We start from the raw sequence: 13357 nt of genomic DNA, 5'->3' as shown, positions 1-13357 counted from the left end.
TCCATTTTCTTTAAAAAGATAAATAGCCTATAAAAAAATGGACAAAGAATACCAACTGCAAATTCTCAAGAGAAATATAAATGGCCAATAAACACGAGAAAACATTCAAGTTCACAAAAAAATATATATATAAATTAAAATGGAATACTGCATTTTACTTAGCAAATTGGCAAGCATTTTTTAAAATAGAAACAACCTAACCATCCACTATTTAACTGTATGGTTGCTTATAGTAGAATTCCAAGGTGCCATTAACATTAATAGCATAAAAAATATTCATGCCATATTTGAGTGGGGGGAAAAGCTGTTATAGAATAACATAAACAATAATATCCAAATTTTTAAAACAAATTCTAGATGGATATAGATTTTTTAAAAATGTACAGCTCTTGAGCAAAATGTTACCATTAGTTAGCTCTGGTTGTAGGATTATGATACCTTTTCCTTTTGTTACTCATAGCTTTCTAATGTCTCTATTATGGAATAAAGATGTATGCCTTTTCTAATCAGGAAAAAATTAAGCTGTGCTACAAATGTGATTTTAAAAAGTTGGAAGAAAGGATGATTCAATAGCCCTTTAGTCAAAATTATAGATCGCAAACTCCACAACTTGGTACTTTTTTGAGATCTGAGGGTTTCATCCCTGCCGCCACCACCCTCCCTTTAAAAGGAAGGAGCGGAAAAGGGAGAGGCAAAAAATGAAACTGGAAAACATACTCCAGCTAATCAAAGAACATCAAGTAGCCTCTGCCTTGTGATTATGCTAAAGGACATGTAAACATTGTGATGCTCTTATTTACTTCTCTGGTTAAGGGAAAATCATGTGGGTTTGTTTGTTTGTTTGTTTGTTTGTTTGTTTGTTTAAGTAATGCGCTGAAGTGGGGGGGGGGGGTTGGGTTTTCTCTTACTGCAAAATGTTTTGAAATAAAACTTCAGCCTAAAATGTAATGATTTCGTTTGGCACAAGGCTAAGCGTGAGCAAAACAGTAACTTAAAATGGTCCCATACCACCCCCTCGTGGCTTCCACTGTGTCACATCCGGAAACAGCCCAGCCAGAGGAGAGAAGGAGGCATACTGTTCTTCATAAATTCAACAAACGTGTCCATTCCCTATTCGGTGGCAAGTACTAACTATACTAGGATTAAAAGATACCACTAAATCTCTTCTTACTTTATTCAGGCCATGGCTGCATTCGTAAACATTCACTTATTTGGGCTGAGCATACACTTAAAAGTTGAGGTCATAAAAATTGAGCCTCACAAACTGTCTCTTTAAAATAAGGCTTTATCTTCTGGGATACAGCTGGAGGGATCGGAGTAAGGTCTGTGATTATTACTCTCCAGCGTTTGGTTGGGTAGCCTGTGGTAATCAGAAAAAGCACAATGGCCATGGATGAAAAGACACAGATTGCGGCCCTAACTATCCGAGTGACCTTGAGCATGTGATAATCCACATGGGCCTCATTCATCTACTTAACAATTATTGTAACCCGGGTGCTGAGGTTACAAAAATGAATAAAATCTAGTGTCTAGTCCTTTGCTTTTCTAATTTGTAAATTGGGACTGACAACTTCAATTTACTATTAAAGATTAAACATATGACCACACTTATACAGAGATCATTTATGAAACCGTGTTCACAAGTTTACTTATGCTTGTTCAATTTAATCCTCTCTACATCTGCTCCTAGAAGCTCACAGTCGGGAAGAGAATTAAATAATCAAATCCAATCCCCTATTATTTCACATTCATTCCACCGGGATTTCTTGAATCAAGGCTTCCCACTGAAGCCTAGTAACGACTCATCGATCTTCAAGATTTTCACCTTCTTGCCCTGGTAAACAGCATCACAGCCCTGCGTAGTTCTTTGAAGGGGCCTCGGTAAAACCGTGACTCTGCCGTCTCCCTTTACATACGCAGCAAGCATCTGCCACTCTGGGGGTTGAAATGCCATTTGCCACGCCTAACCCGTCCCAGACCACTCTAGCACGCCCCCTGGAGGAGCCGGGTGGGAAAGGGGCCGCTGGCAAGCTGCGCTTCTCCCACTTCTCTAGGGGCGGGAGAAAGGGCTGAAAGCCCGCCCGGGGCGGGGGGAGTCCCCTTGGTGGCCTCGTCGGGAGCAATTCTAGGGAGTGGAATCACCCGCTCCGCATGGGAGGGGCGGTACCCCGTCCGGAAGAAGCCTGCGGCGGCGCAGAGGTGCCAGCAGGGGGCGCGGGCCGATGGGCCACCCCCGGGGCTAAAGGCCGGTGGTCCCTCCCAGGTCTGGAGTGCGGCGTGGCTTCGCAGCCGGATTCCCCCCCCCCCCCAGCCCTCCCCCCTCTCACTCTCACCTAGTCACCTCCCCGCCTAGTCGGCGGGCCCCTGAGGTGCGCGGCGCAGGCGCGGAGCGAGGCGGTGAGTGCGGCAGCCAAGCCTGGGCCTGGGGCCTGGCGGGCAGGGCTTGAGGCGCGCGGGAGGGAGAGGGGCTGCCCTGCAGGAGCGCCCGGGAGCGCGAGGGCCACAGTGGCGCGGCCCCTCCTCCCGCGCTCGGGCGCCTTGGCCGCCGCCGCCTCGAAGCTGAGCCTGGGCTGGCCGGACAGGCCCTGGGGTCCCGGTGAGTGTGAGGGAAGAACGGGCCGGCGGTGTGCGGGCGCAGCCTCCCACGCGAGAGGACATGGAAGACCGGACGGCGTCTTTTAAACTGAAACCCTGCCTCCGTTTTATGGCGGGATGCCGGCCCCTCCCCCATCCCGAAGGCAGTTCCCCCTCCCGGGGAGGACGCCTAGGCCCCCTGCGGCTCTTTTCCTTATGGCGCCTTTGGGGCCGGGGTTTGGGAGTCCCCGCTGGTCACCCGGCCCCTGTGGGCCTGGCGCGTGGCACGGGCGTGGAGGCGGCTGGGTCCCGGAGGCTCCTGCGCGGCCCCTCCGACAGTCGTGTCCTACGGCGGCTGGGCTCCCGCCCCCGGTCGTGCGGGGCGGCTTCGAGACCCTCTGGCGGCGCATCCCTTGTTCGCCCCGAGCCACAGCCACAGCCGCAGAAAGCAGGCGTTGGTTCTGGCGCTCCAGTCTCCGGGCGGTGGCCTCGGCCCCTCGTTAGGGTGCTTATACACCCCTTTGGTTTTCTTTTTCAGCATAACCTGGGACGCAAGTAATTTGAAGCAGTTTCTCTCTTTACAAAGAGATAAAAATTTGTATTTCAGGAAAGACACTCAAGTTGGGCACACAGTTGGTTCTAGTTCAAAGACTCTCCCGAAACATTTTTATGTTTCAATTCTTCTAACATCTGGAGCGTATATACTTATTTTGAAATGAGGCTAGAAAAGAACTTGCTGTTAAAATGCTGTTGTAAAAATAGAGCTTTTGATTGTAAATACTTGCCTTATTTTTGTATCTGCTAGAGAATATTTACACTGAGTGAAAGGCCTTAAATGTTGATCTTTTTGATACAGGTACTAACTGCCTGTTAATGTGGTGTTTTGTACATTCTTATTGAAAAAAAAATGACAGGTGGAAAGAGGCTGATATGTATTTTGTAAGTTGCTTTTAAAAAAAATTGTTTCATGTGTCAAACATGAAACATATACATTTTTACAAAAATGTAAAATGTTTATATATACCTTAACATAGGGAAATGCCTAGATGTCTATACCCCAAAATGCTAATGGTTTTTCTGGGTGAATAGATTCTAGGTGATTTAATTAACTTGGTTTCTAAACCTTTTCTTAATTTTCCTGCAGTGACATGTATTACATGTGCAGTTTAAGTGGAGAAGAGGGAGTGAATGATAAGTTGCATGTGATTCAGAATCTTACCCGTGAGAGGAAGACTAGTGAGCAAATGTTTATGTGACATCTCTGAGTAAAAAGCCAAACTTCTTCATCAGGGTAGTTATGTATACAAAAAGTCCATAAGAATATTTGCTGAAATGAAGGATGGATAGCATTTTTGGTCTTGAGTAGGCATCTTAGCATCCTGCCAAAGCCGGGGGGGGGGGGGGGTGTCTGATAAATGTTTGGATATTGTTCAGCCCTGAGTAGGAGTCAGACCTTTCCTGATCAAGATGATCCTCTTCCTCTCACCTGAATCCATGCCAGCTTGCAACATCAATTTTAATGCTATGCTTGGTTTCCTTTCCTTACTTTTTCATTCTTCTGGTTGGAAAGAATTTGAAGTGTATTCTGAAATGGCAAGAAGATACTATAATGTTTGGCTGACAGTTTTAGAGCATTTAAAACATGAAGTGTGATGCTCTGGGCTTTTTAAATTTTAGAAGCATACAGAAGAGGTATTAGGAATGAGTCTTGAAATTTTAGTTTATTACATAATCGGAAATTTTTGATTTTTTAAGGCACTTGACTGGGAAGGGTTCAAGGAATGCTATTTGTGGTAGGTGAGGCATGATAGATAGATATAATAGATATTTCTATAAATCTCACTGTTGTCTGTTTCTTTGGGTGATTTCCTTCCCTTCCTCCCGTTGGTGGCTAAGTAAGAACTGGAACCAAGATGTAACTTACTGGTAATAGTGATTAGCAATGAAAATTACTTACACAGAGTTGGCTGTTCAGAACTCAGAAGGCATGCTTTTTCATCTCTGGTTCTGCAACTTAGATGACTTGACTTTCCCTGAATCTGTTTCCTCATCAGTAAAATAAGATAGAGAAATGTTCAGTAAACTAAAAAGCACTGTCTTAATACTGTGTTGTCACATCACCTGTAGTGCTAATTAATACACCCAGAACCTAGTGAGGCAGCAGACAGTATGTACACTTATCATTAGAAATGAGATGGTCTCACTAATGGTACCAAGTTCTACCTGCTATATATGTTGCTTTGATGGTAAGAAAAGTAGCATGTAAAGCTGGCGGAGAAAACTTCAATATCTTTTTCTGACATTCCTTACTTGCCCGTTTCTACAGTGAAGGAACACTAACCTGAAATGGAAGAGGTAGTTGTGATTCTGACACTAATCTGTTACTTGAATTGGGGTGATCTCTTTATTTCCCTATTTGTTTTCAAAGCATGTGCTTTAAAATTTGATCTTTATTCAAATTCCAACTCTACCAGTTATTAAGAATTGTCTTTATTTAATCTTACTGTGCTTCAGTTTCCTCATCAATAACAAGGGGTAAATAATTTTGAGAGACTGTTGTACATTTATCATGTTATAGGATTAAATAAGATAAAGTAGGTGCCCAACCTGTTACGTGATTGGTGCTCAGTAAGTGGTCATTGTTCTTATATTGTTGGATAATCTATAAGGACTTAAACAGTTTGAAGTCTGATTTGGTTTGCTTTCATTCTATTTGCTTTCATTATGGCTGAATAAAGTAGGCTGATTTATATTCCTGTTTTGGTGTTAAAATATAGCTATAGCTTTAGAAGGTAAGTTTATTTCAGAGAAATATGACACATATATATTTATCAATTTTTAGTGTTTATACAGTATATCCAAAAGCTTATTTATACTTGAATTATTTCCATATAATTTTCCAGTTAATTAAAGACCTGGTGCCATTGTATTCTTGAGTCTCAGAAGTGAACTACATTTTTGCTTATATGACTTCTGTTGTGTATTTTGCTACAGGCTATTTTTTTTTAGCATCTGTGAAAACTTCCCTGTAATTCATTTCTCCTCACCACAGTATTAAGAATTATACCAAGTAAGTGGAATGTGGCAAAACCAATTAGTCAATTTTGTAACAGTCTGGAAATTCAATCACTTAATGATGATTTGATTAATTGTTTGAGTAAATGATTAATCATTAAATGATTGCTACCTGTTTTGTTCTCAGTAGAGTGTTGAATGTGACCTTACAAGTAAGAAAAGGATTTTTTTCTTGAAAATTGTATTCTGAGCTTCTATGTGATGAGTATATTTTTTGAAAGTCAGGAGATAAAGATTTGTGACAATATTTTTTGAAGGCATTATATCCACCTTTAGATTGAAAAGTGTATCAAAATATTCTCAGTTGTAAGAAATGGACTTGTTTTATTCTTAACATGGTACCATAAGAGCAATTTTTTTTTTAAATAAAAGCTAAGAGTACGGCTTATTGTAATTGTCCAGTATTCACAATTACATCAACATTTGAAATGGATTTCTCAACCTCACCAAGAGAAAAAAAAAAAAATGCAGATATTGGTGTCCTACTTTTAAACTTGATCAGAAAAATAAATCCAAAATACAAATGGAGGCATTATTTAACATTTCTCTTAGGAAATAGATTTTCAAGTGGCACACACATTTCTTATTGCCAATAAATTCTTTGGTTAGGTGGAATTTTTATAAAATATTAACAGTCTTTATTTTTGATACTTTTGTTAAATTTTTCCATTTTCAGATTGAAAAGATATGAATGAATATCCTAAAAAAAGAAAAAGGAAGACATTACACCCTTCTCGTTACTCAGGTCAGTAGACTTTTAAAGTTGGGCCATGGATTAATTCCCATACAATTGTATTCTTACCCATTTTCTCATAAATGGATCAGATAACAGTTAAATATCTGGGTCCGTTTTCAGGTAAGAGAAAACTTTAAATTCCCTGAATATACATTGTTCATTGTCTACCATGTGTTGGCACACATCAGAACTTTACAAACATTATTTAATACAATTTAATGGTTGATAGATACTTAAAATTAGATACCCAAGGTTGCATGCTTATACAGCATAATTGAGATTTGTCTGTGTGATTCCCAGACTTGTTCTTAAGGCACAACATTAACCTTGGTGGGAGATATTTTGCATGATTGTAGAAAAAAATGTTTTATCCTGTACATTATTTTCAGAAATGTGAACTTCCATTTTGATTGTGTTATTTTAGATCTTTTGGTTGAGGTTGGCTCTGCTGTCTTGGCAGCAAGAGAGGTCTTAAGAAGAGAAGATTTGTGACCACATGTATTTGAGACAGTCTCTAGCATACCTGTTAACCCACCCAAGCTATACATTCTTCATATCTGAGGAAATTAAATCTAGTTCAGCGCTTGCCAGCTCATCCCAGACAAGACTTGAAATGACTCTTCAGAAGCCCTAACTGATCCTCAGACCATTTCCCCTATGCCTTGGGTTTTGTCTTCACTATATGGCAGATCTTGGTAGTTAATTCAATGTTTTTTCCAGTTAATACATTATCACATATTTATAATTTGTGGAATCCTGACTGTAAGGCAAGTCTATTTTTGTGTGCTTCAAGGTGTTATATTGTAAATTGTGTAATTTGTGGTTCTTTCAAAGCTCAGTTCAGTATCAGGTCTGAAATGTAGAAGCTTTCAGAATTAAGGGAAATGTTAATACTTTATTACAAATATGAAAATTTCAAATATGAAAATATGTTGGATAATGGGATGGCTGTTATTAAGTGTATGTATGTTTACCTGGAATTTGTAAAATTTTGCTCTTATGTTCAGATTCCTCTGGAATAAGCAGAATTGCAGATGGATTCAATGGAATTTTTTCTGATCATTGTTACAGTGTTTGTTCTATGAGACAACCAGACTTAAAATATTTTGACAACAAAGGTATATCTAATATTTTCCAAAATATTCTTTAAGTTGCTTTTATGTATTTGTATTTCTTTGAAAATGTGGGTGAAAATGATGATTTCTAAGTGGGCAAGTGTTTAAATTTGTTTAAATGTAAGGAAACAATTTTTTGTAAGAAAACAAGTATGTGAATTTTTTATTTTTAACGTTATTTCAGACCTATAAATAAAAAGCACATTCTCCTAAGTCCATTTTAGGTGGCTAGGAGTTGATGGCAAAGTGAGACCAATCCAGAGTTGGGAGGATTTATGAAGAAAGGTTAAGAATAGTATTACATACAGTTCTTCCACTTAGCTGTAGTCTAGAGGGCTAATGGAAGGAAGAAACAGGGTGAATGATTTAGTGTTTTTCAGTGTTGCATCTTCTATTGAGGCTTTTCTAGAGCATTGGGTAAATGATAACAACTTGCATTTGTTCTTTCTTTGCAACCATCAAAACTGCCAGTTTCCTTGAACTCCTCTCATAGACACAGAAACATAAATTTTTAAAAAACATGAGGCGTTGGAGACATCTGTGTGAACTCCTGTTTGGCTTAATAGAGACATAGATGGTTACATACAGAGATATTTATAGATATGTCTCTGTATATCTGGCAGTGTACACACATTTTTGGTCTGTTAGCTGAGAGGGCCTAAAAGAAATGACACCCCAGTAGGAGTGAGCACACCAGTGCCCAGATTTTGGTTTCTAAAACCATTCTCCAGTAAAAAGAACTGGTACTTAGAGAAATGGCCGATTCTAGTTCTGAAGCAGGAAATATATGAGACTGGAGCATTTTGTAGTGCCAGAAAATAAGGAGGTACTCAAAACACACATACACACACAATACAGGTATGTCAAAGGAACACAGGGGCTGACTGAAAGAGCTCCCAGCAGCCAAAGCTGAAACAATTAGAGAGGAAAAAAAAAAAAAAAGAATTATAACCCAAAGTATAAAATAAATACACATGAGTTCATACTGATATGACTGATATGACTAAGTAAATAAGAAAGAAATCTTTTTTTTTTAAGTTTATTTATTTATTTTAAAAGAGAAAGAGAGCATGCATGGGGAGGGGGAGAGAATCCCAAGCAGGCTCTGCACTGTCAGCACAGAGCCTGATGTAGGGCTCAAACTCAGGAACCATGAGTTCATGACCTGAGCTGAAATCAAGAGTCGGATGCTCAACCGACCAAGCCACCCAGGCACCCTCATGTAAGAAAGCAATCTATACAGAAGAATTCCAAGTTATTTATATGAACACTCCTCCCTCAAGGAGGTGGAGCATGACTTCCCACTCCTTAAGTAAGGACTGCAAGCAGGGACTTCCTTCCAAAGTAAAAGAGTGACTTTACAGCAGAGAAACCTGCTAAATACTACTTCAACCAGGTAATCAGTCTATAGTAATAAATCATGTTAATAGTGTGTACCCTTTATATGATGTGGTAAAAATGGTAGTTTGCCTCTCTGGTCTACCTCCAGTAACCCATAATCCCAGTCTAATCATGAAAAAAACAACATTTCATTAATGGGACATCCTACAAAATACCTGACTTGTACTCCTCAAAACTGTCATGATCATCAAAAACAAGGAAAGTCTGAGAAACTGCCACAGCTAACAGAGGCCTAGAGAGAGATGACAACTGAATGTAATGTGGAATCTTAGGATCTTGGAACAGAAAAAGGACATTAGGTAAAAACTAAGGAAATCTGGATAAGTATGGACTTTAGTTAATACCATCTTATCAGTATTGGTTATTAATTGGAACAAATGTACCATCTTTTTGTAAGAGAATAGAGAAACTGAATTCAGGTTATGTGGGAATTCTGTGTACAATCTTCTCAAATTTTTTTCTGAGAACTTCTAAAAATTTAAAGTCTATTAAAAACAACACTGACATGATGTTGAAGCCCAGCTTTTTCTATTGACCTGTATGTATTTCAGTTTCCCCATGCTAACTTTAAAACATTGGGGCTGGGCTAAGGGAATAAAGGTTTATTCAAAGTCAGAAATTTAAACTTAAAATTCCTAAGTAACTTTAAAAAGTAGATTGTAGTACAAATGGGGCGCATGGAAGCAAAAGCAGTTGCTTGATTGGACAGATTTTTTGGGTATCTGTGGCATATGGATAACATCTCTTTTCCTGGCTAAATCTAAGTCCTTTAGTTCCTATCAGAATTCAAAATTATATTGAAAACGCTTAGTGCTTTAGTAATAATTAATATTTAATACTTTGGTATAAATAATAAGTATTTTTCCAAATCTCTTTCTACAGATGATGATTCTGATACAGAGACATCAAATGACTTGCCAAAATTTACAGATGGGATCAAGGCCAGAAATAGAAATCAGAACTACCTGGTTCCCAGTCCTGTACTTAGAATTCTAGACCACACTGCCTTTTCTACAGGTTAGGGAAACTAGTTAATCACATTTATTTATTTTATATACATTAATAAAATGTGTAAAATAAATTTTGTACCAATTATTTATTTAATAGGTCTTATTTAATGATAATAATAGACTTATTACATTTTTTCAGAAAAATCTGCTGATATTGAAATTTGTGATGAAGAGTGTGACTCACCTGAATCAGTCAACCAACAAACTCAAGAAGAGAGTCCTATAGAAGTTCACACCGCTGAAGATGTTCCAATTGCTGCAGAAGTGCATGCAATTTCTGAAGATTATGATATAGAAACAGAAAACAATTCCTCTGAGAGTCTCCAAGACCAAACTGATGAGGAGCCGCCATCTAAACTTTGCAAAATTCTTGACAAGAGCCAAGCTTTGAATGTGACTGCCCAGCAGAAGTGGCCTTTACTGAGAGCTAATAGCAGTGGCCTCTATAAATGTGAACTTTGTGAGTTCAACAGCAAATATTTTTCTGACTTAAAGCAGCATATGATCCTGAAGCATAAGCGTACTGATTCAAATGTATGTCGAGTATGCAAGGAAAGTTTCTCTACCAACGTGCTTCTGATCGAGCACGCCAAACTGCATGAAGAGGATCCCTACATTTGTAAATACTGTGATTATAAAACAGTGATTTTTGAGAACCTCAGCCAGCACATTGCAGACACCCATTTTAGTGACCACCTTTATTGGTGTGAGCAGTGTGATGTACAGTTCTCCTCAAGCAGTGAACTCTACCTACATTTCCAGGAGCACAGCTGTGATGAACAGTACTTGTGTCAGTTTTGTGAACATGAAACAAATGATCCAGAAGACTTGCATAGCCACGTGGTAAATGAACATGCATGTAAATTAATTGAGTTAAGTGATAAGTATAACAATGGAGAACATGGACAGTATAGCCTCTTAAGCAAAATTACCTTTGACAAATGTAAAAACTTCTTTGTATGTCAAGTATGTGGTTTTCGGAGTAGACTGCATACAAATGTTAACAGGCATGTTGCTATTGAACATACTAAAATTTTTCCTCATGTTTGTGATGACTGTGGGAAAGGCTTTTCAAGTATGCTAGAATATTGCAAACATTTAAATTCACATTTATCTGAAGGGATTTATTTATGTCAATACTGTGAATATTCAACAGGACAAATTGAAGATCTTAAAATTCATCTAGATTTTAAGCATGCAGCTGACTTACCTCATAAATGTAGTGACTGCTTGATGAGGTTTGGAAATGAGAGGGAATTAATAAGTCACCTTCCAGTCCATGAGACAACTTGATTATTTTCTTTAACTGCCATAATATTAATGTAAAATAATAAATTTGACTTTTGGAGATGTTAAAATAGATGATTTTAAGCAACTTATGAGAATCGTCTTTAACAAGTAAGATTTTTTTTAATTGTCCCATTTTCTTAGCATTGCTACATTTTTCATTACATTTATAATGGTATCCTAAATGTGGTATTTTCAATGCAGGTAGTTCATAGTTTTAACCACTATTGGTGTCGTCTTGTTTCTTACATAAGCTCTGATTTCATGAATTGATGAGAAAGAGATATACTAAAGAAACTAGACCACAGTTTTCCTTCTGTAACCATGAGTGCTATTAACTTTTTTAAACTCAAGACAAGCTCAGTTTTTTATATATAAAGTCATTAAAATGCAACGTAACATACAATTAAGTCCACTGATACTCCCATTAATAAGAACCCAGACTCTCCCTCTTGCATGCCCCATCAGGAATTATCCTCAAGGCTGTCAGTAGACTCTCCCATCTGTGTAATTCTTTTAATAACACTAGGAGGCAAATGTTACAATAGGAAGCGAAGATCCAGTTTTGTTGGCAGTCTTTATTTTATTCTGTTTCAACCCCTACCCATGAGTTAAATAATTTAAGATAGGAGTGAGGAGGAACTGGTAAGGGCATTGACAATAAAAAGTAACATTTTATAACTCACAACCTGTTCACAATTTATTTTAAGTTATGCAACAGCAAAGTCAGCCCAAACTTCCGATGTCAAATCATTTATTGACTGAGAAAACCCACTATAGTGGGTATATTAACACTGTAGTGTTAACATAGAATTACGAAGATCGGAGAGATAAGGTGTTCCTGTCCTTCTTGGCTTATAGATGGCGGTCTTTATTCACGTGCTGTTCTCTTTGTGTACAAGTCTGTCTCCCAAATTTCCCCTTTTATAAGGTCACCAGTCATAACTAGATTAGTGCTAATGCTAATGATCTTATTTTAACCTAGGAAAGACCTTATCCCCAAATAAGCTCATATTTTGAGGTACTGGGGCTCAAGACTTCAACATATGAATTGGAGGATGGGAGGAAGAGACATAACAACTACAATTCAATAGCAGCTTCTTAAATAGCAGTATCACAAAAATAGAATTTTGTCTATCATTGGACTCCAATAAACACTGCTGCTAACAATATTCTTGTTCAGGAATATTGATATAGTTGAAGAGACCAATTTACAACATATGGTTCTCCCACTACAAGAACCATGGAAATGTAGCCTATTTTGAGAATGGTGGCAGCAACAAGTTTTTTAAAAACCATTTTTATCTCTACAATTGTCATATATTGTATAGTTATATTCCTAGAAACTCATCTGATTGGAACATTCCAAGTAGGGTTACCTGATAGAAATGTTTCTTAGAAGACTTAAAATCATAGTGGTTTAAACAGGCAGGGAATCTTAGAAACCATTTGGTGTAAACCCTCCAGTTTTCTATTGTAGAAATAGGCCAAGGTCACAACATCAGTTGTAGCAGACAGGAGTGGAATCCAAGTTATTTGGCTTCTAGTCTAGTGTTGTTTCCATTACACCATGTTACATTAAGATCTAAGGTTTGTCCTTGGTGTGTTTTCCATGACTACTTGACTTAGCCACTCGGCTACCTTCTTGGTAATTCTGTTTTTATGCTTTTTTGATATACATCCAGCTTCAGGAATTTTATTTTCAGGAAACAAACTTTAAATAAGTAATGCCTTGGTTTTTTTTTTTTTTTCCTCAGTTCTGTATTTTACTGCTTTACATTTGATCACATTAGTAATCAAAGTGATTGTAAGGAAACCTCAGGAAATATTAATCCAAGTTTTAGAACCATATATAATTTTGTACTTTTTGATGAATCTGCAGCTTAAGGCCACATCTCACTGACAGTTTGTCCAATAAAAACTTTTTACTTTGACTCAGCTTTCAGATAAGTTGATGACACCACAAATTGCTTGGATAGCTGGTCCATATTTCTAGCTTAAAAAACTTCTTTGTAAAAACAACCCTACTTAAAAAGAAATTTTTCTCGTTACTCTGGGTTTTTTCTCCTCAGAAACAATTCAACTGATCTCTTTTGTGACTTGAACCACATTTCAAGTCTAAGAATACATAACTGATAATGATGTTTATTAGCACTACA

General features: G+C 38.0%; 2 protein-coding genes across 4 annotated transcripts in view; one reads left to right on the top strand and one right to left on the bottom strand.

The window, feature by feature from the left end:
• KCNMB3 (potassium calcium-activated channel subfamily M regulatory beta subunit 3) overlaps nt 1–2981 on the bottom strand; it is a 98966-nt gene extending 95985 nt beyond the window's left edge. The window contains exon 1 of the mRNA XM_045037244.1: nt 2334–2981. Within this exon, the coding sequence (XP_044893179.1) occupies nt 2334–2731 (398 nt within the window). The 5' untranslated portion in view covers nt 2732–2981. The remainder of the gene's footprint in view (nt 1–2333) is intronic.
• ZNF639 (zinc finger protein 639) lies at nt 2065–13132 on the top strand. Of its 3 annotated transcripts, none has more exons than XM_019840085.3 (6): nt 2065–2263; nt 5569–5644; nt 6326–6394; nt 7393–7503; nt 9784–9918; nt 10051–13132. In XM_019840085.3, exons 3-6 carry the CDS (start codon nt 6337–6339, stop codon nt 11202–11204), a joined length of 1458 nt encoding a protein of 485 aa, XP_019695644.1. In that variant the 5' UTR covers nt 2065–2263; nt 5569–5644; nt 6326–6336; the 3' UTR covers nt 11205–13132. The 3 variants fall into 3 exon arrangements, with proteins under 3 accessions (XP_019695644.1, XP_023116145.1, XP_011284355.1); XM_023260377.2 differs by having other exon boundaries at nt 2262–2397; XM_011286053.4 differs by lacking the exon at nt 2065–2263 and adding an exon at nt 2459–2596.
• The last annotated feature ends 225 nt before the right edge of the window (nt 13133–13357 follow it).

This window comes from Felis catus, chromosome C2 (assembly GCF_018350175.1).
Source record: "Felis catus isolate Fca126 chromosome C2, F.catus_Fca126_mat1.0, whole genome shotgun sequence".
NCBI classification, from domain to species: Eukaryota; Metazoa; Chordata; class Mammalia; order Carnivora; family Felidae; genus Felis; species Felis catus.
Note: the sequence above shows the minus strand (reverse complement) of the source record. Positions and strands in the feature narration are given on the sequence as shown.

Bases quoted from the DNA above. Each gene is read 5' to 3' on its own strand.
- ZNF639 (XM_019840085.3), top strand. From the start codon at position 6,337: ATGAATGAATATCCTAAAAAAAGAAAAAGGAAGACATTACACCCTTCT. The intron at 6,395-7,392 runs GTCAGTAGACTT...TCTTATGTTCAG, and splicing joins ACACCCTTCTCGTTACTCAG to ATTCCTCTGGAATAAGCAGA. The intron at 9,919-10,050 runs GTTAGGGAAACT...ACATTTTTTCAG, and splicing joins CCACACTGCCTTTTCTACAG to AAAAATCTGCTGATATTGAA.